At 49.5% G+C, this 21,553-nt stretch overlaps 2 protein-coding genes across 2 annotated transcripts in view; both read right to left on the bottom strand.

The window, feature by feature from the left end:
• Positions 1-3,291, bottom strand: part of LSS (lanosterol synthase) — a 28,443-nt gene extending 25,152 nt beyond the window's left edge. The window contains exons 1-4 of the mRNA XM_081302683.1: positions 3,126-3,291; positions 2,853-3,021; positions 1,732-1,870; positions 529-637 (exon numbers count right to left, since the gene is read on the bottom strand). Of these exons, the coding sequence (XP_081158809.1) occupies positions 529-637; positions 1,732-1,870; positions 2,853-3,021; positions 3,126-3,139 (431 nt within the window). The 5' untranslated portion in view covers positions 3,140-3,291. The remainder of the gene's footprint in view (positions 1-528; positions 638-1,731; positions 1,871-2,852; positions 3,022-3,125) is intronic.
• A 6,204-nt stretch (positions 3,292-9,495) lies between these two features.
• The window catches only part of MCM3AP (minichromosome maintenance complex component 3 associated protein), a 44,293-nt gene continuing 32,235 nt past the window's right edge, over positions 9,496-21,553 (bottom strand). Inside the window, exons 22-29 of the mRNA XM_081301521.1 lie at positions 19,468-19,726; positions 19,169-19,266; positions 17,611-18,001; positions 16,450-16,707; positions 15,869-15,998; positions 13,963-14,169; positions 10,895-11,045; positions 9,496-9,892 (exon numbers count right to left, since the gene is read on the bottom strand). Coding sequence (XP_081157647.1) covers positions 9,734-9,892; positions 10,895-11,045; positions 13,963-14,169; positions 15,869-15,998; positions 16,450-16,707; positions 17,611-18,001; positions 19,169-19,266; positions 19,468-19,726 — 1,653 coding nt within the window. The 3' untranslated portion in view covers positions 9,496-9,733. The remainder of the gene's footprint in view (positions 9,893-10,894; positions 11,046-13,962; positions 14,170-15,868; positions 15,999-16,449; positions 16,708-17,610; positions 18,002-19,168; positions 19,267-19,467; positions 19,727-21,553) is intronic.

The following is a 21,553-nucleotide window of genomic DNA, read 5'->3' on the forward strand; positions in this document are numbered from 1 at the left end:
CTTTCCTCTGACATGACATTACAACTCAGGAAGTACCACTCAGTTATCCCCAGGAGCTTGCTCAACTCCCATGATGATGGATCTGTACCCAAGCAGGACCCATCTGCCCTTCTGCTCACTTCCCATCCAAGTGGATGTGTCTGTCCAAGTCCACTGTGGCAGGGGAACCACACCCAGGAGGACTAAGCTGTCTTCCCAGAATGTGCACCAACCAGGAAAGCAAACTGGGATGAGGCCTGCTGTGCCCACCTGCATCTGCCACCACCCCAGAATCAAAGGCAACTTTCTTCTATGATGAGACACAGATGGCTTTCATAGGGCATGTAGGTCTCAGAAGTCCCCACCAGCCATGAAACCCAGCCATAGCACAGGTGTGAAATGAAGCCCAGCACCAGCCTACTCCTCTCCACCCAGGTCCACAGCTGCAGTCCCCTCACCTTTCAATAGCAGCCTGGAAACTCAAGCAACACCTACCCAAGGTTACATGCATGCACACACACATACATGTGTGCAGCCAGGTATACTCACAGGCCCCAGCCACCATCGGGGAGCTGTACTGATCGCAGGTACCGTATCATCTCCTCTCTGTATCCAGCTGGCAGAGGGATGTGTGCTATGTGGCACGTGATCAGGAGGCCTGCATGGCAGGAAGGATGTTCCTCACTGGGAGCAGGTGCTCAGCACTGCTAAAACTGGACCCCTTTTCCTCCTGAGGACCCACCCTGACAGGAAGCTGCCCCCATGGATCTCCTTCCCATGGAAACAAGCCCAGGAAGGCCATTCTTCTTGGGGCCTCTTTGGGACTTTGGGACAGGATTCAAGGGAGCAGCAGCAGAGGTGGTGCTCCCACCCAGGACCTGCAGAAGCTGCCAGGCCACCCGGGTCACAGAAACACCAAACACTGCACCAAGTCTTAAAGAGGCCACCCACAGTGCCCTGAAGGCCTGACAGGGGCCATGGTTCAAGATCAGTGGTGGACAAGGGGAGGCCAGTCTTGCTTTAACACCTGTGTTCTTCTGTTTTGAAAACTTTTTATAGTGGGGGAAACAACACTATCAACAAGGCCCTTTGTTCCCAGCCTGGTCTTCCTAGTATGCTGCTCCTAGGACACTCTCTACCCCCCATGTCCTAGCACAAGAACAGTCTCAGAGCAGAGTTTCTAATCACACCTGTATTTGTGCAAGAATTCAGACCACTAAAACAGAAAGATTGCATGTCACTAGGGAAGAGGGTGCTAGTTGTAGATCTCCTACATTACAACACTGAGTGCTTCTTCAGAGAAACACTTGCAGGATACAAGATAGTCTTATATAACCAGACCAGACAGTGCCCAGGGGTCATACCCCTTGCCAGCCCAGACCTGAGTTCCCACTGCCACAACTCCCTCACATGCGCTTTCAGTGTGAGTTCACAGCAAACATCACAGCACTCACATGGACACCAACTCCCCACCTACAACACCTTGGCATAGTTTGGGCCCTCCATAGAGTTCCCCTCTCCCCCAGCACTGGGACTCAAAAGCCTCCTCCCCAGTTCCCCTGGTTTCCATATCAGAGTGCCTCCACTTCCGTCCCAGCACCAGAAGCAGGGTGACTGGGACTCTGGGAAACCCTCCCCATCCCTTCCCGTGCACTCATCTGTTTCACCCAGAACATAGACATGAAAAAAAAAATAGAACCCCAGGATGATCCAGGGCGGTCTTGCCCTCTGGCTGGGACAGCAAGTTCCTACCTGGAAGGAGGAAGAGAGGGCCACCGTAATCACCTGCCCAGTGCCCATCCTCAGCCTGCAGTCCCACATAAAATGTTACTCCATTCAGAGCCCCTTCACGAGCTGTGTGAGCTTTGGGCAAGTCCTTAAAATAACTGCTCTGCAAAGGGACAAAAGAAATGAGAGTTGAAGGGGACTGCTGTCCAGAGGAGCCCTCCTAACCCACAGCCCAAGTCAAAAAAAATGAGTGTAGATTACTTTAAAAGTTCCAGCTATTTTAATCAAGTATGAAGACAGTTTAATACCTGAGTACAGTATGGTTCCACATTCCCACAATTTTACTATTCAGTCTCCTGCAAACTTCTTCACAACTTCTCTAAGATGTGTTTTTTTTTTTTTTTTTCCTATTGATACCAGGGATTGAACCCAGGGGCACTTAACCACTGAGCTATATCTCTAGTCCTTTTTATTTTAAATTTTGAAACAGGATCTCTCCAAGTTGCTTAGAGCCTCACTACAGTGCTGAGGCTGGCTTTGAACTTGTGATCCTCCCACCTCAGCCTTCTGAGACACTGGGATTATAGGCATGTGCCACTATCCTAGGCTCTAAGATATCTTAAACACAGTACCCAGAGTGTGAACAGGGCACTGACACCCACTTGGGCCTGGAACTCCTGCCTTTCTCAGAAAGGGCCCAAAGGACTGCAGGCACAGCAGCTCCCCAGAAAGAGGTCTGGTGTTTGCTAGAGGTCAGGGCTTGGCAAGAAGCCAGCCCCTGGGTACCCGACCACTGAGATTAGCTGAACTTCTGTAGATGGATGAACATAACCAGAACATGAGATCAAAGAACTTCTTTTTGTGAATACATAGAAAAGTCACAACCACCTTTTGCAATTCTTCTGTATATCCAAAATTATTTCAAAATAAAGTGTTCAAAACAAAATTCTGGCAATTCCTTGCAGGGGTGGGGAATGAAGGGGCTGAAGCAAAGAGGACGCTTCTGAAACAGACTGAAATTAAGGACCCCTCTAAAACAGCAATTTCCTCGTGCTGAGAATAAAGTGCTGACAGGGCTGCAACCCCCTGGCCTGACGGCCCGGAGCTGTGGCTCGGGAGCGGGCGCCACCGGAGCGGCCACTCACAGTGTCCAGCCCCAGGGAGTGGGCCTCCAGGCCGGTCTGCTGGCGGCCAGCGTCGTCGTCCTGGCCGCAGTACGTCCACGTCTGCCGCCCCAGCTCATTGCGGAGCCGCCAGCGGCTGAGGTCGGTGGCGGGCTCGGTTTTGTAGGGTCCCCCTCGGCGCCGCAGACACCTGGAGGACCGGCGCAGTGAGCGCCCGCCCCGCCGCCCCGCCCGGCCCAGGGGCGCCCACCCGGCTCCGGTCCGCGAACCCGCCGTCAGGGCCGGGGGACTCACGTGCCCTCCGTCATGACAGCTCCGCGCTCCGCGGAATCTCCGCGACCGCCACCTAGATCTGATGGCACATCCCCGCCCCGCGCACTGCGCAGACGCGCGCCTCGGCCGACTGCACTGCCGAGTGGCCCGATGCCGCGCAGCCAATCAGAGCGCCACCAACCTGGCTCCTCGCGCCAGCTGCCGCGCTGATGGGGCGCACGACAAAACACGCGGCCGGGGCGGAGCCTCCGGGGAGGGGCGGGGCGCTAGGGGCGGGACTTGTGGGAGGGTCCTGCGAGGCGGGCAGCCCGGAGAGGCGGGACTGGGACCTGAAGGGCGTGGCTAAGGGGTCCAGTGGGCGGGGCGAGGACGGTGGGGGCAGTGGGCGGGGCAGCTCTTCCGGTACCTTCAGTCGCGGCGTCGGCCCGGGGCGGCCAGGAGGCTTGTGAGGAGGGTTCACGGGGTCTGGGAGACAGGAGTTTGGGGACGACCTCAGATTCCGAGAGCCTCGGGGGTGGTGGCGGGCAGTGTAATCCCAGTGTAATCACTGTGGCCTGAGGTGAGTGCGGGGACGTGGGGCTGGAACCCTGGGTCAAGGGGGGATGGAGCTCGGAGATGGGGGGGCGGGAGATGAGGGGCCGGGAGCCCGGGGATTACGGGGGCGGGAGATGAGGGGCCGGGTGATGAGGGAGGGCGGGAGATGAGGGGGCGCGGGAGATGAGGGGCCGCGGGAGATGAGGGGCCCCGGGAGATGAGGGAGGGCGGGAGATGAGGGGCCGCGGGAGATGAGGGGGCGCGGGAGATGAGGGGCCGCGGGAGATGAGGGGCCCCGGGAGATGAGGGAGGGCGGGAGATGAGGGGCCGCGGGAGATGAGGGGGCGCGGGAGATGAGGGAGGGCGGGAGATGAGGGGCCCCGGGAGATGAGGGAGGGCGGGAGATGAGGGGCCGCGGGAGATGAGGGGCCGCGGGAGATGAGGGGCCCCGGGAGATGAGGGAGGGCGGGAGATGAGGGGACGCGGGAGATGAGGGGCCGCGGGAGATGAGGGGCCCCGGGAGATGAGGGAGGGCGGGAGATGAGGGGACGCGGGAGATGAGGGGCCGCGGGAGATGAGGGGGCGCGGGAGATGAGGGGCCCCGGGAGATGAGGGAGGGCGGGAGATGAGGGAGGGCAGGAGATGAGGGGGCGCGGGAGATGAGGGGCCCCGGGAGATGAGGGGCCGCAGGAGATGAGGGGGCGCGGGAGATGAGGGAGGGCGGGAGATGAGGGGCCGCGGGAGATGAGGGGCCCCGGGAGATGAGGGAGGGCGGGAGATGAGGGGCCGCGGGAGATGAGGGGCCGCGGGAGATGAGGGGACGCGGGAGATGAGGGAGGGCGGGAGATGAGGGGCCGCGGGAGATGAGGGGGCGCGGGAGATGAGGGGCCCCGGGAGATGAGGGAGGGCGGGAGATGAGGGGACGCGGGAGATGAGGGGCCGCGGGAGATGAGGGGCCGCGGGAGATGAGGGGCCGGGTGATGAGGGAGGGCAGGAGATGAGGGGCCCCGGGAGATGAGGGAGGGCGGGAGATGAGGGGCCCCGGGAGATGAGGGAGGGCGGGAGATGAGGGGCCGCGGGAGATGAGGGAGGGCGGGAGATGAGGGGCCGCGGGAGATGAGGGGCCGCGGGAGATGAGGGGCCCCGGGAGATGAGGGAGGGCGGGAGATGAGGGGCCCCGGGTGATGAGGGGGGGCGGGAGATGAGGGGCCCCGGGAGATGAGGGAGGGCGGGAGATGAGGGGCCGCGGGAGATGAGGGAGGGCGGGAGATGAGGGGCCGCGGGAGATGAGGGGACGCGGGAGATGAGGGGCCGCGGGAGATGAGGGAGGGCGGGAGATGAGGGGCCCCGGGTGATGAGGGGGGGCGGGAGATGAGGGGCCGCGGGAGATGAGGGGGCGCGGGAGATGAGGGGCCCCGGGAGATGAGGGAGGGCGGGAGATGAGGGAGGGCAGGAGATGAGGGGCCGCGGGAGATGAGGGGCCGCGGGAGATGAGGGGCCGGGTGATGAGGGAGGGCAGGAGATGAGGGGCCCCGGGAGATGAGGGAGGGCGGGAGATGAGGGGCCGCGGGAGATGAGGGGCCCCGGGAGATGAGGGAGGGCGGGAGATGAGGGGCCGCGGGAGATGAGGGGGCGCGGGAGATGAGGGGCCGCGGGAGATGAGGGAGGGCGGGAGATGAGGGGCCGCGGGAGATGAGGGGCCGCGGGAGATGAGGGGGGGCGGGAGATGAGGGAGGGCGGGAGATGAGGGGCCGCGGGAGATGAGGGGGCGCGGGAGATGAGGGAGGGCGGGAGATGAGGGGCCCCGGGAGATGAGGGAGGGCGGGAGATGAGGGGCCGCGGGAGATGAGGGGCCGCGGGAGATGAGGGGCCCCGGGAGATGAGGGAGGGCGGGAGATGAGGGGACGCGGGAGATGAGGGGCCGCGGGAGATGAGGGGCCGCGGGAGATGAGGGGCCGGGTGATGAGGGGGGGCGGGAGATGAGGGGCCCCGGGAGATGAGGGAGGGCGGGAGATGAGGGAGGGCAGGAGATGAGGGGGCGCGGGAGATGAGGGAGGGCGGGAGATGAGGGGCCGCGGGAGATGAGGGGCCCCGGGAGATGAGGGAGGGCGGGAGATGAGGGGACGCGGGAGATGAGGGGCCGCGGGAGATGAGGGGCCGCGGGAGATGAGGGGCCGCGGGAGATGAGGGGCCGGGTGATGAGGGAGGGCAGGAGATGAGGGAGGGCGGGAGATGAGGGGCCGCGGGAGATGAGGGGCCGCGGGAGATGAGGGGCCGCGGGAGATGAGGGGCCGGGTGATGAGGGAGGGCGGGAGATGAGGGAGGGCGGGAGATGAGGGGCCGCGGGAGATGAGGGGCCCCGGGAGATGAGGGAGGGCGGGAGATGAGGGGCCGCGGGAGATGAGGGGGCGCGGGAGATGAGGGGCCGCGGGAGATGAGGGGCCCCGGGAGATGAGGGGCCGCGGGAGATGAGGGGCCCCGGGAGATGAGGGGCCCCGGGAGATGAGGGGCCGCGGGAGATGAGGGGCCCCGGGAGATGAGGGAGGGCGGGAGATGAGGGGCCGCGGGAGATGAGGGGGCGCGGGAGATGAGGGGCCGCGGGAGATGAGGGGCCCCGGGAGATGAGGGGCCGCGGGAGATGAGGGGCCCCGGGAGATGAGGGGCCCCGGGAGATGAGGGGCCGCGGGAGATGAGGGGGCGCGGGAGATGAGGGGCCGCGGGAGATGAGGGGCCCCGGGAGATGAGGGGCCGCGGGAGATGAGGGGGCGCGGGAGATGAGGGAGGGCGGGAGATGAGGGGCCGCGGGAGATGAGGGGCCTGGTGATGAGGGGGGGCGGGAGATGAGGGGGCGCGGGAGATGAGGGGCCGCGGGAGATGAGGGGGCGCGGGAGATGAGGGGCCTGGTGATGAGGGGGGGCGGGAGATGAGGGGCCGCGGGAGATGAGGGGCCTGGTGATGGGGGGGGGGCGGGAGATGAGGGGCCGCGGGAGATGAGGGGGCGCGGGAGATGAGGGGCCTGGTGATGAGGGGCCGCGGGAGATGAGGGGCCTGGTGATGGGGGGGGGGCGGGAGATGAGGGGGCGCGGGAGATGAGGGATCGGGTGATGAGGGAGGGCGGGAGCCCGGGGTCGAGAGGCCGGGATATGAGGGGGGCGGGAGCCCCGGGGGTCACGGGGGCCCAGGGGTCGGGTGGACGGGCTTCGGGGACCTCTGGGGTGGGCCTGAGGTGCAGAAATGAGGAACCTGGTCTCCCACCTGGAGCCCTGCACCAGGTGAGCGCAGGTCTCCATTAGAGAAGAGTCGTGTTGTTTTAGTGGACTGAACTTAGGAGGAAAAAATATCATTTTTTTAATATGTAAAGAAAAGAAAAATGTAAAACAGTCTTTGAGAATTCACAGGGCTACTTTGCCAGGGAGCTATAAGAAGTCCGTGTTGGTGCCCACACTTTACAGGCTCACGGCTTTGGCCTGGACCATGGGTGTGTAGTAACACAGGGAAGGTTTGGTTGAAAATCTCAAGGTAAATTGGGGACATGTCGTGATATGTTTATTAGACATTAAAGAGGAAATGTCCAGTAGGCTGGCATTCAAGTAGAGAGGAATTTGGTAGTCTTCTGTTTTCATCATTTGAAATCGCAAGATTAGACTAAGCAGGAAATCAGAGCTTCAGTAATCCCTGCGGCACCAACCTTTTCATGTCCAGGGGGTGAGAGTCAGGGAAGCCCGGTGAAGACCAGATCTGTGCTGAGGATTTGGAGGAATGCTAAACGAGGACTGGGAATTGATGATTGGATGTGGCAAAACAATTTACTGGTGATTGACAAACTATCTCAGGAGACATGGGGAGAAATGATTAATGGCAGAATTTTTCTAAATTCTGATTAATTATGGAGTCTGAAAAGTGGTATTGACTTCCATTTCTTCCACACATTTACAAGACAAAGACAAAACCCACAAAGAATGAAGATACCAGTTAGCAAGAGAGGCTGGGAGTGGATGGAAGAATGATAACTGACCTAGCAAACCAACAAAGTTAAAATCTATATATGTGGCTTAAACGAATAGAGACCACTCTTGTCAATAAATCCCAGGAAGGTACAAAAAACTGGAGACCTGCCAGTTGAGTCCTCCTCAAAGTTAAAACTGTTTGGGGTAGTTTAATAGCAATAAAAACTGGAATGATAATATTTTTTTTTAAAAAGTCCAGCACAATACATTGGGTAGGGAACAAGAGGAAGCAAAAAGATCACATATGTTTGGAAATTTGAGAACACCTGCCATAGAAATGATTTTGAAATTTTCAATAAACAGCCAGTTGCAGTGGGACATAACCCGTAATACCAGCAGCTTAGGAGGCTGAGGCAGGAAGATCACAAAGCCAGCCTCAGCACCTTAGCAAGACCCTCTCTCTAAATAAAAAAAAAGAGGCTGGGGATGTGGTTCAGTGGTTAAGCACACCTAGGTTCAATCCTGATAACCAAAAATAATAATAAAAAGCAAACAAAAGGGAATGATTTCCAGTCTATAATACTATTCGCATTCAAATGATGAATCAAATTTAAGGATAGAAATAAAGACATTTTAGATATGTGAGCTCAAGCTATTAGAACTAAGCTCCATCAAAATGAGAAAGGAGACCAAGGAAGAGGAAGATATGACTTTAGAATCTAGGAAATGTCTAAGCTGTGGCAGGAAGACCTTGGAGGGTGATCTTCCATAGAAAGTGGAGCTAGCATTTTATCTGATGCATATGATTGTGTCACAACAAGCTTTATTTACTCTTACGGTAGAGAATTTTGGGTGAAGTTGCAATAGGAACAGAGAAAAACAAGCAAATTTTAAAAATAAGGCAATTATTAACTTTAGGAAAAAATCAAAAGTTGTACCTCAAAAAAAAAAAAAAAAAAAAAAAGTTCAGCAGCCAGTAGTAAATATGAACTCAGAATGGAGATTTCAGCCAACATGTTACACTGTTACATATTACAGGAAAGGAAATATAGGTATGTGTGAATGGTATACATTGCAGGGAAGACAGGATGGAGAGCTAACTCCTCTCCCATTATAGGAAATTAACAATGTCTGAAATCAAGATTAAGAAATAACATTAAATATCTGTTGATAAACATGAAGTGAATCACTGAAGAAATCTGTAAAGAGTAGTGTTGGAATATAGGGATTGCCTGGCAGATCTGATGAGGTTAGATGGTACTTGTTTCCTCATTGAAATATGTAGGGTCATTATCTAACAATATTGGAGGTTTGAAGAGAACCAGAAGACATGAAATAGTCTTCCAGGATTATAATTGGGAAATATGAGTATCAATTTAAGATTGGTATTCATAATGTCACCAAGTCTGTTAATACTTTTCTCAAATTCATTCTCTTGTTCCATAGCAGCTGCTAGAACTCAGGCTTACAAACCTGCCTCTCCAACCTGGACAGCTGGAACACTCAGTTCTCAAGATTCCTGACTCATCTTCCCTCTTCCACATGGAACCATCTAAGAGCACAGAAAAATTAGTCACTTCCCTGTCTAATATCCTCTAACAACTGATTCCCAAGCACTCAGAATATGGTCTGACCCTGCCTACCTGTTCCTTTCACATGGCCACACAACCAAACTGGTGCCTCTAGGCTTTCTTCATGTCCTCTCAAGTAAACTCTCCCATCTGTCCCAGCTTCCAGTCCAGGAATACCTATCAATGTACATTGTCAAGAGTCCTGTGTATATACACATACATCTGTTAGCTCTCATGTGAGTTGGGTGCTCCTGACAGGCAGGGCTCCTATGCCTTACCCATCCCTACATAGCTGACACATAGGCACATCAGGGTCTGTGACTTTGTGGTGAGAATTATCTTGTTACACATGGAAATATAAGCTGCAAACAACTTCAACATTTGCAGGTGGGTGGGTGACAGTCTGAGATCAGGAAACATAAGAATATTTCACTCTGCAAACTGTGTAGGATCTGAGATTCAATTCAGATGGTTTATTTTTTTGCATGATTAATCACATTTTCAACAGTACATCAAGCATCTAAGAATAACATAATTTTGAGTAAAAGCAGAAACTTCTGGATGTAACTTAGGCTACTCAAATGTCTACCATGTCCAGTAGTGCAGAGAGATGGAGCTCAGAGGCAACTTCTTCTTCCCTTGAACTTCGGATCAGCCTTTCCAGGTGCTTCAACCGTTCTGTTAGAGATGTACCTGTTGCCTCTGACTGCTGCAATTGCTCCTCTGTCCTTGCATTCTATTGGTATAAAAAAGCAGCTCAGGTTAACGTCATCTGGAGCCCACCACCACCACCACCTTGGCTAACATGCTTCTAGCCTCTTCCAATACATTCATGGAGCCAGTATCATCTGGAAATACACTGTTTCCCTTTGTATTCTACATGAATAATTTCCAGTGCCATTCATTTTTAATAAGATATCCTCGAGGGTTGTGACAATACATTCACCATATGAAGGTATTGTAACTTGCTTAACCAAACGTCTCATCCTTGGACAGTTTGTTTCTACTTTTATGCAGCATAGTCAGCACTACAGCGAACTTTTTTTATACAGTAATTTTTATGAATATTTGGCAGGTTTTTTTTTTAATGGCAGAATTAGTAAATCAAAAGGTATGAATATTTTTTAAAGTATTTCCCAATCTGATAACTAGAAACAGTATGTCATTTTGTTTTTAGCCCTTGTTAAGGGGCTTTCAAAAGCCTTCAGGAATACACTTTTCACCATCTAACAGCACAGATCTGTGGCTGAACTCTGTTTCTTTAACCACTGAGGAAAGGATGGTGAAACAGAAAGCCACTAGGATCTGGCTTTGAAAAGTAACTCTGTCCCTAACCAGCTGAACACTCTGGGATGGCTTCTCTGAGCATGCCTTTTTCATTCACTAATTTCCCCAAGGAGAATTAATCCCAGAAGCAAGTCTAGGTGATGCCAAGGTTTAGACAGCATATGATCCAAAAATAGACTCTTCTGTTGTCACCTTCTTCATCAGTGCCCTTACTGCACAAGGGTTATAGGTTTCCTTCAGTTCTTAGGTATGTTTCAGTCCCATTCATTCATTTCACAAGCAGATACTCAATTGGTTGGGTCTCTATAACTAACATCAGTTTTTCAAAAGTCTAAGATAGTAATTTATTGGCTTTCATGATATCACATGATGAATCAAGATACTACTTTGTTTTCCAGCACCACTCTTGTCTCTAATTCTAGTGTGAATGCCAAATGCACTCTCTTCTCACCTGTGAACTGGTTGTTGTAGGTATTTTTGCCACAGGTTCAATAGTCTGAGGAAGAGACACTAGTGTCTGAGGAAGGTAGAGGGGAAGAGAAGTTGTATCTGTCACTGTTCTCAAGTCTTGAGACAACCACTGCTGAAGCTGATCTTCAAACCTGAAACAATATGTGTTCAGAAACACCTAAGCACTAAGAAGCAAAGTTAACTATCATTTTCCTTCTATGTATACCTCACATTTTTTTTTTAATATTTATTTTTTTTAGTTCTCGGCGGACACAACATCTTTGTTGGTATGTGGTGCTGAGGACCAAACCCGGGCCGCATGCATGCCAGGCGAGCGTGCTACCGCTTGAGCCACATCCCCAGCCCTACCTCACATTTTTAAAAACCTATCACTGAGCTACATCCCTGGCCTTTTTATTTTGGGGTCTCTCTGAGTTGCCCAAACTTGTAATCATCCTGCTTCAGTCTTCCAAGTTGATGGGATTAGTGGCATGTGTGACCATGTCCAGCTCTCATGTCTTGATAGATTTCAAAATGTACAAATTGCTGCTTATAATTTAAAACTAACTCAAAATAATATCCCAATAGCATCTAACACACTCACTCCACTGCTGTCTATCTCCATACACTGGTCTTTTTAAGAAAAACTATCTGAAGCTGGGCACGGTGGCAGCATTTGTCCCAGCTACTTAGGAGGCTGAGGCAGGAGGATCACTTGGGCTCGGAATCTGAGGCCACACTAGGCAACATAGTGAGACTCTGTCTCATATAAAATACGTATACATGGTCTGGAGCTGCAGCTCAGTGGTAGAGCACACTTAAGGAATTATATATATCTAGGTAAACTCACTTTCAGCAATAATGGTGAACTCCTTCACTCTTTCCAACACATTTATCAAGCACCCACCAAATGCAAAGCACCTTTTTAACTACCAGGGATGCAGCACTGAAACAAAACAGACAAGGCCCCAACCCTAACCTGTCTTTAGTAACAGACAAGGAACAAAGCAAACAGTCTGATAAAGAAAGATAAAGCAGAGCCATGGAAACAAGGAGGGCAGGGATAAGCAAGGGAAGCCCAACATAAAAGCAGATGCTTGAGCAGAGACCTGGAATGTGCGTGGCTGGGAGTGGCTGGGGAATGAGGCCAGGAAAAGCAAACCCAGAAGTCAAGAAAGAAGATGGGGCACAAGTCACACAGGGCCTAGGTCACCCTTGTAAGGAATCTGCCTTTACTTCCAGGTGAAAGAGGAAGCCACTGAAAGGTGCCCACTGTGTCAGTTGCTGCTAGGTTATGGCCTACTGTAATAATCCACAAGGAAAGTGACATCATTTTAGGCCAGGTGAGAGCCATGGAAGTCACACCAAATGGTCTAATTCTGAGTATACTTTAGAGCCAACAGGATTTGAAGATGATCAGGACATAGGGGCGTGCTTCTGAGCATCTAGAAGGATTGTATTGCCATCACACAAAAGACCACCGAAGGAGGGGTGGTTGGGGGAAAATTGGATATGGAGTATGTTAACTTTGCAATGCCTGACATCCAATAGATGTCTAAAGATGATTTCAAGAAATAATAGGAAGCCAGGAACATGCCTTATGCCTGTAAGCCCAACAACTTGGGAGGCTGAGACAGGAGGATCACAAGTTTGAGGCCAGCCTGGGAAACATAGCAGGACCTTCCCCCCCACATACCCCGTCTCAAAAAATAAATAAAAAGGGCTGGAGATGTAGCTCACCAGTAGAGCACACCAGGTTTTAATCCCCAGAACCACAAAAAAAACAATAGGACATTCAAGTCTGGAATTCAGAGGACTCGAGTTTGAGGGAAATTTGGAGTTGTTGGAATTTTGGAATTATCTAAAAATCCATGAGTGCATAAAATCGCAGAGGAGTGGGTACAGATGATCCAGATGTTAGGTCTGGAGTTGGGCCTGAGAATCAGTTGAGAGGTGAGGAATAGCCAGCACTTAAATCCTGGGGAGGGGACTAGGGGCATCCTAGCAGCAAGGAACAAAGGTGTGGACAGCTGACAGGGCTGGTGGTTCGTGGCCACATTTAACCTCTGCAGGCTGACTGGAAAGAAGAATGCAGAGGTGAGAATCAAAGAATTTGAGTTTTAGAGACATTTTAGTGTTAAGGGAATATAAACATGAGGTGGTAATTAAGGGAATGGGGACAAGGAGGAGCAATGCCAACATGTATTCATGTTTGCACACTGATTGGTACATTCTAGCAGACAATGACATAGGAGAGGGACACCTACTGGTTGAGTGCCCTTAAGTGTGTGGAAGATGAGATCCAAGGGGAAGGCTGACTTTGGCTACCAGCTGAATGATTCCTCCCCATCTAGGGGACATGGAATGGGCTGGTCAGAGAGAGGCTCCTAGACATGGTTGCTCAAGATAGTGGAGGCAGGAGCATGACCTATATAAAGTCCCTTCTAACTGGTTTTATTTCTTAGTAAAACTATAAACAAGGCCACCAAGTGAAAACTCAAGGGGGAGTGGGGGGCAGTGAGGGATACAAAGGTTCAGCACCAGCTCCTACTCATTCAGAGTAGAATAAGCCAGAGAAGTCTCAGACTCGCCAAGGGCAGACGGCCACTGTTTAGCACTTGCCATCTTTTGGGTAGATTCAGCCACATGTATTTCCTACAAAAAATCTGAAGCTAACTTTCAATAACAATTAGTGAAATCAATTTCAAATAACATAACCATTAAAAAGATAATCACTGGGCTGGGATTGTGGCTCAGAGATAGAGCTCTTGCCTAGCATTCATGAGGCACCGGGTTTGATCCTCAGCACCACATAAAAAACAAAGGTATTGTGTCCACCTACAACTAGAAAATAAATTAAAAAACAAAACAAAACAATCACCTAGGGCACTGCCTGTCTTCCAAGAGGTTATACTTTGCAAATGTTTGACTCACTTTCTTTTTCAAACAAAATTACATCACTAAACCTTCTGGTCTTTTTGCCCCAGCTGTCTATTCAAATGAGCAACTACTCTCCTTGCATGAAGTGAACTGAACAGCACACATGAATCAGAAGGGAACAGGCCTCACCTCTTATTCTCCTCCTTCTCCATTAATAGACTACTGGACAGACACTGCGCCAGGAGCTCCTGGGCAGAAGCTCCTCGTATCAGATCCTCTGCACTGAGACTCCGCTCCTCTGGGTCACACTCTTCATTCCTCTTCCCTTTATGGTGCACGTGAAGTAACGGAGTAGGAAAATTGCTTGCAGAATAATGAAAAGACTTTATCCCCAAACTGTAAGTACATGTTTTGAAATGCTTATGGTCAGGAAAGTGGGAGAATCCTACAGCACTGCGAAGCATATGGGCAAGTCACACACATGCACCTACCCTAAGCAGTCACAAGCCTCAGACCTCCTGTGACGGATCAAGCCTGGGTCAGTCCTGTATCTGCCTCTAGAATTCCCTCAATTCAGGGAATGGGGCTCAGAGAGAAGGTAGCCCTCTGACTGCTGGGTGATCTTCACACATAGCAGGATCTAGAGACATTGTTGCTCCTGGAATCTTCTGCTCTCATGGGGCAGCTGGGCTCTTAGAGCTTCTCCACTTTGGGTCTTGCTTCCCATACCAGGGCTCTATACAGATTCTCTATTTTGCCCTGCTTTGGCCTATATTGTACCTGTTCTTAAACTTTACATCTAGCTCTTGGATACATCTGGAAGAATGTCTGCAAATGGTTGGAGAGGGGTTCTAATGGTTCTTTCTAAAGAGATGGCAATGTCTGCCCTTTCACAACTAATCTGACTTGGCACTGCAGTCCTGTCACATACAGTTCTATTTCTGGACTTTCCATTCTGGTCTGTAATACACCAGCATTACCATCTTGTTTTAAGTATCGTAGCTTTACCATATATTTTGATATTAGACTAAGCAGACCTTCTTTCTTAGTCAAAATCTTCTCAGCAATTGCTACCTATTTTATTATCCTGAAGAATTTTAGAATTAATTTGTCAATATCAGTGGGAAATACTATTGGCCTTTGATTAGCAATGCCCTGACTTTATGATTGGCACTGGCACCTTTATAACATTGCATATTTTTAATGTCAAAAGCTAGTCTATGTCTCATTTATTCAGGGTTCCTTTGCACATTCAAGCCTCTGAACATTCCCTTGCTGGGGTTAAGGCGTTGCCTGTCAATTCATGATGACAGGGGTTTGTGCTGTTGTGTGAGAATTTTTTACAGGTTGTCAGTCATCTTTCTGAACTCTGGACAGTCCTAAGGGATCAGTTGTGGGTTATCACAGACTGACAGGTACACTGTCTGGAAATTACAGTTCTCCTTTGATAATTTTTGCCCATCTATCCCATGTCACTACAGTAGTCAGGATCCAGGACAATAGGCAGCAGCAGTGACAACATGAACAACAAATGCTTGTTTTGCTGTTTTCTGTTTTTTCTTTTTTTTCCTTTCCTTTTTGGTAGTTTAATGGATTTTTTTTTTTTTACTGAAACATCTTAATAACATCAAGAATGAGTGTAAGTTTTAATAAATACATTTCAACAATAAAATGATCTCTTATTTTCATATTGTGGCAAAAGACTACATTAATAGATTTCTACTGTTGATATTATTTATCTTGTGAGAAAGACCACTTGGGAATTTTTTTAGATGTTACAAGACTGCATATACCAACACTTTACTTGGTATTTTTAAGCCAGGTTTGTGGGACAAGGTACCAATCTTCTCATTTGCACTCTCCCAACTGGATGTGACTTCAGGGTCAGGCTCATCTGATAAATTAAGTGCGATGCCTCTGACTTTGTTTTAGAACAGTTCTGTGACAACAGAATGATCTGTGCTTTAAGGATTATCAAAACTGACCCACGATGGGCGAGATTCAATGTGCCAAATGCCAATTTCCACAGTGTACTTTTGGATAAGAACAATATGATTTAGGACAGCAACAGAAACACACTGAACATGGAACTCACCGTCCTTGACTCAGCTGTAGCTCCTTCTGTGTCTGCACTCTGGCTTGTTCCCATGACAAAGGAACATCATAGTTTTTCAAATGGTTTTTAAAAAAATATACACACATCTGACCATCTTCACTCAATGCCTCTGAGAAAACAATACAAAAATAGATTAAAAACATTATCAAAAGAGCAACAGGTCGCCACTTGGCATTTGCTCAGACTTATTGATTTAAGGACAGCCTACTAATACTACTTCCATGCTTTGGTCATTTAACACTCCGAGTGTACATGAGCCACTCAAGGTCCAGACAGCTCATGTCCAGGCTGTGGCAGCACCAATAACAACTCTCAGAGCTACAGATCTCCTCTAATTAGAATCAACTTAGGAGGCCTGTTTCAGGCAGGGGAATCCAGGTCTCCTGGAACCTTCTTAGTTCTTCCCAATGTTTACACGTCACCTGGAAGTCACTGGACTTAGAGGGAAGTCCTAAGGAAATGGAGACTGGGGAAAAGAAGCAACGTCAAATAAATACAATCCTTTGCTAAAACGGAACGAGGAAAGTCTCATGAGGATCTACAGCACCAGCTCCAACTACCTGAGATGACAGGAAGCCTGGGGGGCATCCAATCCCTCAGCTTGTGGTTGATGCACAAGGCAATAATGTCATCCCAAGGAATCTCCTCGACAGAGGGTCCTGCCCCCTGGTCCATTGAGGGGCTCTTGTTCTTCCACCTGCGGTATGTTCTGCGGAGTAGGTTCTCCACCTGTGATTGGAGGACAGGCTGCGTCTGGCGTGAGCTGGGGATCTGGGAGGTATACTGGACAACCATGGAGCATACAGGAAGCCAGGGTGCTGAAGAGAAAGTGCCTCATGAATTACAGGTTTGACCAAAGTAGAGGTGAGAATGTACATGAAAATGTTAATACTATCTCTGTTAGGTAACAGCAACTGTATAGTTGGTAGTCTGCTTTCAAATATATACACAGCAGAACCACAGCTGTTGAGGGAAAGAAGAGCTTGCTCCCAAGGCCCACCCCAGATACTCTTGACAACATGGATCTATGGCTACCCAGGAATCATATTTATAACAAGCAGCCAGGAAAATCTCGGGAAGGTGGTCTTGGTTTCCCCTGGGGAACACCACCTAGCTGAGGACACAGAGGGCTTCCATTGAGTGGTTCACTTCCCTTCAGGTTTCTTGAATGATGAGAATTTGGAAGGGTACTAAGGCCCAAAGTGAGTATACATGCTGAGGCCCCACACTCTGCCAGATAAGTAGCCATCAGGCACATTACCTAACACCAGCATTCGTGTGTGAAGAAGCAACCCCTGCCATGCTAGGCTTGAGCCAACTGAGGTGACCTACGGATGGATGCTCCATCACAATGGCCCAAAGGCCTGACCCAGGAACACTAGGCACAGGCAGGATTCAAAGGAACATAGACATAAATCAGAACTGATGTCATGGTCCCAGCAGAGCCAACAGCTCAAGGACAACTTCTGTTCCAATAACTGGAACCTATGAGGAAGGGCTGCCGAGGGCTAGTGCTGGGAAAAGGTCAAGAGTCCCCACTCCATAAAAAACCCTGGCTCCTTAAACCAATGAACGCAAAGGCAGGTGCAGGTGGATGCACAGTTGAGGTGGACTGCAGACCTCACACTGAACCCAGTACATGCGGGATGGTCACATCAAGAAGAAAACATGAGGCTCTACTACAGCCAGCCCTCCACTTCTCTCTCAGTATAAACACATACCTGCTGCAGGTGGAAGGTCCATCTGTGGGAGCTGGAACCCAAGCACAGCCTGCTTCAGCCAAGCCAGGTGCTCTGGGGAGTTCCAGTGAAGGTGAGGAAGCAGCTGGCTACCTCCTGCCTCAGCAAATTCAGTGACAGGCCATGACAAGTCACATAGCTGCTCAGAGGACACCACAGAGGCCAGGAACTGCAGCACACTGTTAAAGAGCTCAATGATGGCACTGGGCTCCTGTGAGGCCAGGCCACCCAGACGTCTCTCTCTTCTGTCATGGAAAAACCGACCACTAAATTCATGGCCAATCCCATCCTCAATGTACTGAATAAGAGTCTGGCAACAAAGGTCAAGAACGTGGGGGCAGCGAGAGACCAGCCACTGCACTGCCTGAGAAACCTAAAAAGCAAAGACAGTTGGGAAAGATACGGTTAAATAATTCACAATGGTTTTCAAAAACAGTTTTCTGAAATGATTTGGTACTTTACTCATAACTGATTGAGGTAGATGCCACCATAGTACCAGGCTTTAACCACAGGTAGTAGGAAGGGCCTATAAGGTTATTCTGTGATTGAGTGGCTGTCTAGGGCCCTGGAGACACACCCAGCAACAGCACAAGAGTGTGTCCCCACCAGTACCATCCAGCTAAGGAGTGGGGCGTGAGGAACTCCCTGTAACGGCCCAGGGCCCCAGGAAACCATCCCTGCACATCCTCTTTACCACACACAAAAATGGAAGGCATATCTCTTGGCCAAAGAACTAACAGCTTCATTACATGCCAGGATGCCTTCACACCTACAGTTATCTTCCTTTCTGAAGTTATTTCTATTTTTATTCTTAGTACTTCTTTCTCCAGGTGCAATTAGTCAGCTGTCATCTCACATAACATGTCTTTACATATTTCATGGACAACCACTCTAGAAAAATAACACTGGTATCTGATGTTGCCATATAAGGCATAAATGGTCATATTTTAAATTCATAAAAACAATACTAAGCTACTTAGAAGACGAAGGCAGCAGGATCACAAGTTTGAGGCCAGCCTCAGCAACTTAGCAAGACCTGGATTCAAAATAAAAAATAAAAAGAACTGTGATAAAGTGTCCATAAGATCTATCCTAACATGGAGAGGGTGGGGGTAAAATTTATATGAACAATTTGATTTGCTGTAGATAGCAGAATATGGGCAAATTTTATCTTTTATTTTGAATCCTGCTTATATCTTTAGAAAATTATGTAGATAAAACAAAATTAAAATATATATTAATATATATAAAACTTCAGATAGATCAGAAGGGAAACAAAAAAAATTATCTTGATGGACCTTTAAAGATGATGAAACCTAGATGGGAGCAGTGGCAAATGCGTGTACATCTCAGTAACTCGGGAAGCTGAGGCTGGAAGATCGCAAATTCAAGACCAGACTCAGCAACTTAGGATGTTTAAAAACTTAGTGAGACCCTGTCTCAGAATAAAAAATAAAAGGAATGGGGATACAGCTCAGTGGTAGAGCGCCCCTGGATTCCATCTCTAGTACCGCAAAAAAAAAACCAAAAAAACCCTTACCTTCATGGTGCCTTGTAAATCATTAATAGAATTAGGAATCTCAGTAACAGTGTAATCTGAAATCAGCTTAGCTGAAACCAAGTCCTGTAGCATCAGACCTTTAAGATAAACAGATGACAGTCATATGTCTGCACTTGCTTGCACACCTGACACCTCACAGTGCTGACCCCACCCTACCCAGCAGTGGAGAGATGCAGTGGGTCTCCAGTCTCAGTAGTTCCTAACACCACTGCTTACACCCATGGCTCCACTCATTTATTAAGCAATGCCAGTTCATAAAAGGGACTTCCTTCACAAACCATCCTCCACTTCCTTCCTGACATCATCTCTTCCGGAGCTGGGCACAAGGACCACCAGTGGAAGTGCAGGCTGAAAGGGTTTGGCTTGCAGGAGCTGCTTGAGCTGCAACAAGGCCGATAGCCAGTACACATCCTCCTCTGCCACGTCGTCACTCTTCACTTTGGGGGCAAGCAGCAGCATGAGCCCACTGGCTCCCAAGAGGTCCTTCTGGGTCTCCACAGCATCAAGGGCACCGTCACTGAGGGTACCACAGGCCACCTGCAACAGCACCCAGACCATCATGATGGATGCTCCAGGGAACAAGTTAGTAGTGTATGGTCTGCCCCAGAGCAACTGCAGCCTAAGATCCCCAAGCACCAAACATTCACTATGCTCTGGACAGGCTAGGCCAGCCTTCCTTCATGAGACCATGAATTAAGTGTGAAAAACATCCAGGTCAATAGATAATTTAACCTCTAGTAAGAGCTATTTGACTATATTTCTATAATCTTTTTTGGTACTGGGGATTGAACTCGGTCACTCGACTTGATCACTGAGTTACATCCCCAGCCCTGTTTTATTTGGAGACAGGGTCTTACTGAGTTGCTTAGCACCTCGCTTTTACTAAGGCTGGCTCTGAACTTGCAATTCTCCTGCCTCAGCCTCCCAAGCCACCACTGTGCACAGCTCACATTTCTATAATCTTAATGAACCTTAAACAGGTATAAAACAGTTAAGTTCATGATGCAGAAAATGGGAAAGGCAAGCCAGCAGCAAACAAGGGATTCTGATGCATTTCTAGAGAGCAATAATGAGATGGGTCAGAGAAGCAGAGGGAGCTAGCTTCATAAAAGGCTGCTGGGGGCACTGGCCACCCCTAACCCCACCCTGAGATCACCAGAAACTACCCAGGAAGAGTGGGATAAGTCCTTACTAAAGAAACTAAATAGCCCACAGAACAGGTATTCAGCTCCAGACAGTTGGGGATCCCCCTAAAAAAGGTTGGCTTGCTAAACTTCTTGCCAACCTTTATGGTCTCACTCAGGTATAGCTGGATAGTCTCAGCTAAGGTATTAGAGGAGTTCCCAGCACAAAAGAGATCCAGGGGAAACAGATGGTACACAGAACATATGCAAATGTAGATCCAAAAATCCCTGTTGTCCTCAAAGATGTAATCAATGCATCCCCAAATAGAAATGAGATGCTATAAGGAAATCTTCCAGAACACATCATACCAAAAATAAGAAAAAGGATAAGAGGAATATATGATCAATTGATGAGGTCCAACATCTATCAAATAGGGGCTTCAGAGTGAAATGAAAATAGAGAAGGAAAGTAGGTGACGTAGGGGCACAAAAACTGTCCCAAAAATGAAATGAGTCTCCAGCCCTGGGTGTGCTGGTGCATGCCTGTAATCCAGGCAACTTGGGAGGCTAAGGCAGGGGAATCACTAGATTGAGGCTAGCCTTGGCAACTTAGTGACACTCTTGTCTCAAAATAACGATTTTTAAAAAGAAAGGATCTGGGGCTGGGATTGTGGCTCAGTGGTAGAGTGCTCGCCTACCATGCATGAGGCACTGGGTTCGATCCTCAGCACCACATAAATGTAAAAATAAAGATATTGTGTTCACCTAAAACTAAAAAATAAATACTTAAAAAAAAAAAAAAAAGAGAGGATCTGGGTATGTAGCTCAGTGACAAAGCACCCCTGGATTCAATCCCTAGTACAAGAGAAGAAAAAAGAGTAAATGAAAAGAGAGTTCTCTGATATCTCAATAGCAATCATAAATGCTAGTGACAATAGAGCAAAATTGATAGAAAAATCATTTTCTATAATTTTAAAAACCTTGATAAACTAAGAAACAAATGTAAGGATAAAACAAATATGTTTTTAGAAAGGAAAGGACTTGGAAAATCCCCCTTCTATGCATCCTTCCTTTGAAGCAGCTGGAAAACATACCATCAAACGATGACTAAACCAAGAGAAACTACTACTGCTGCTGCTAATGATGATATAAGCAAGGTCCTGGTATCGGCCAGGAAATGTTTTAAGAACTCTGCACGTACAAACTCATTTCACCTCAAGGGCCTGATGAGCATCATGCC

The sequence above is a fragment of the Spermophilus citellus genome, assembly GCF_964194105.1.
Source record: "Spermophilus citellus genome assembly, chromosome: 7".
Taxonomy (NCBI): Eukaryota; Metazoa; Chordata; class Mammalia; order Rodentia; family Sciuridae; genus Spermophilus; species Spermophilus citellus.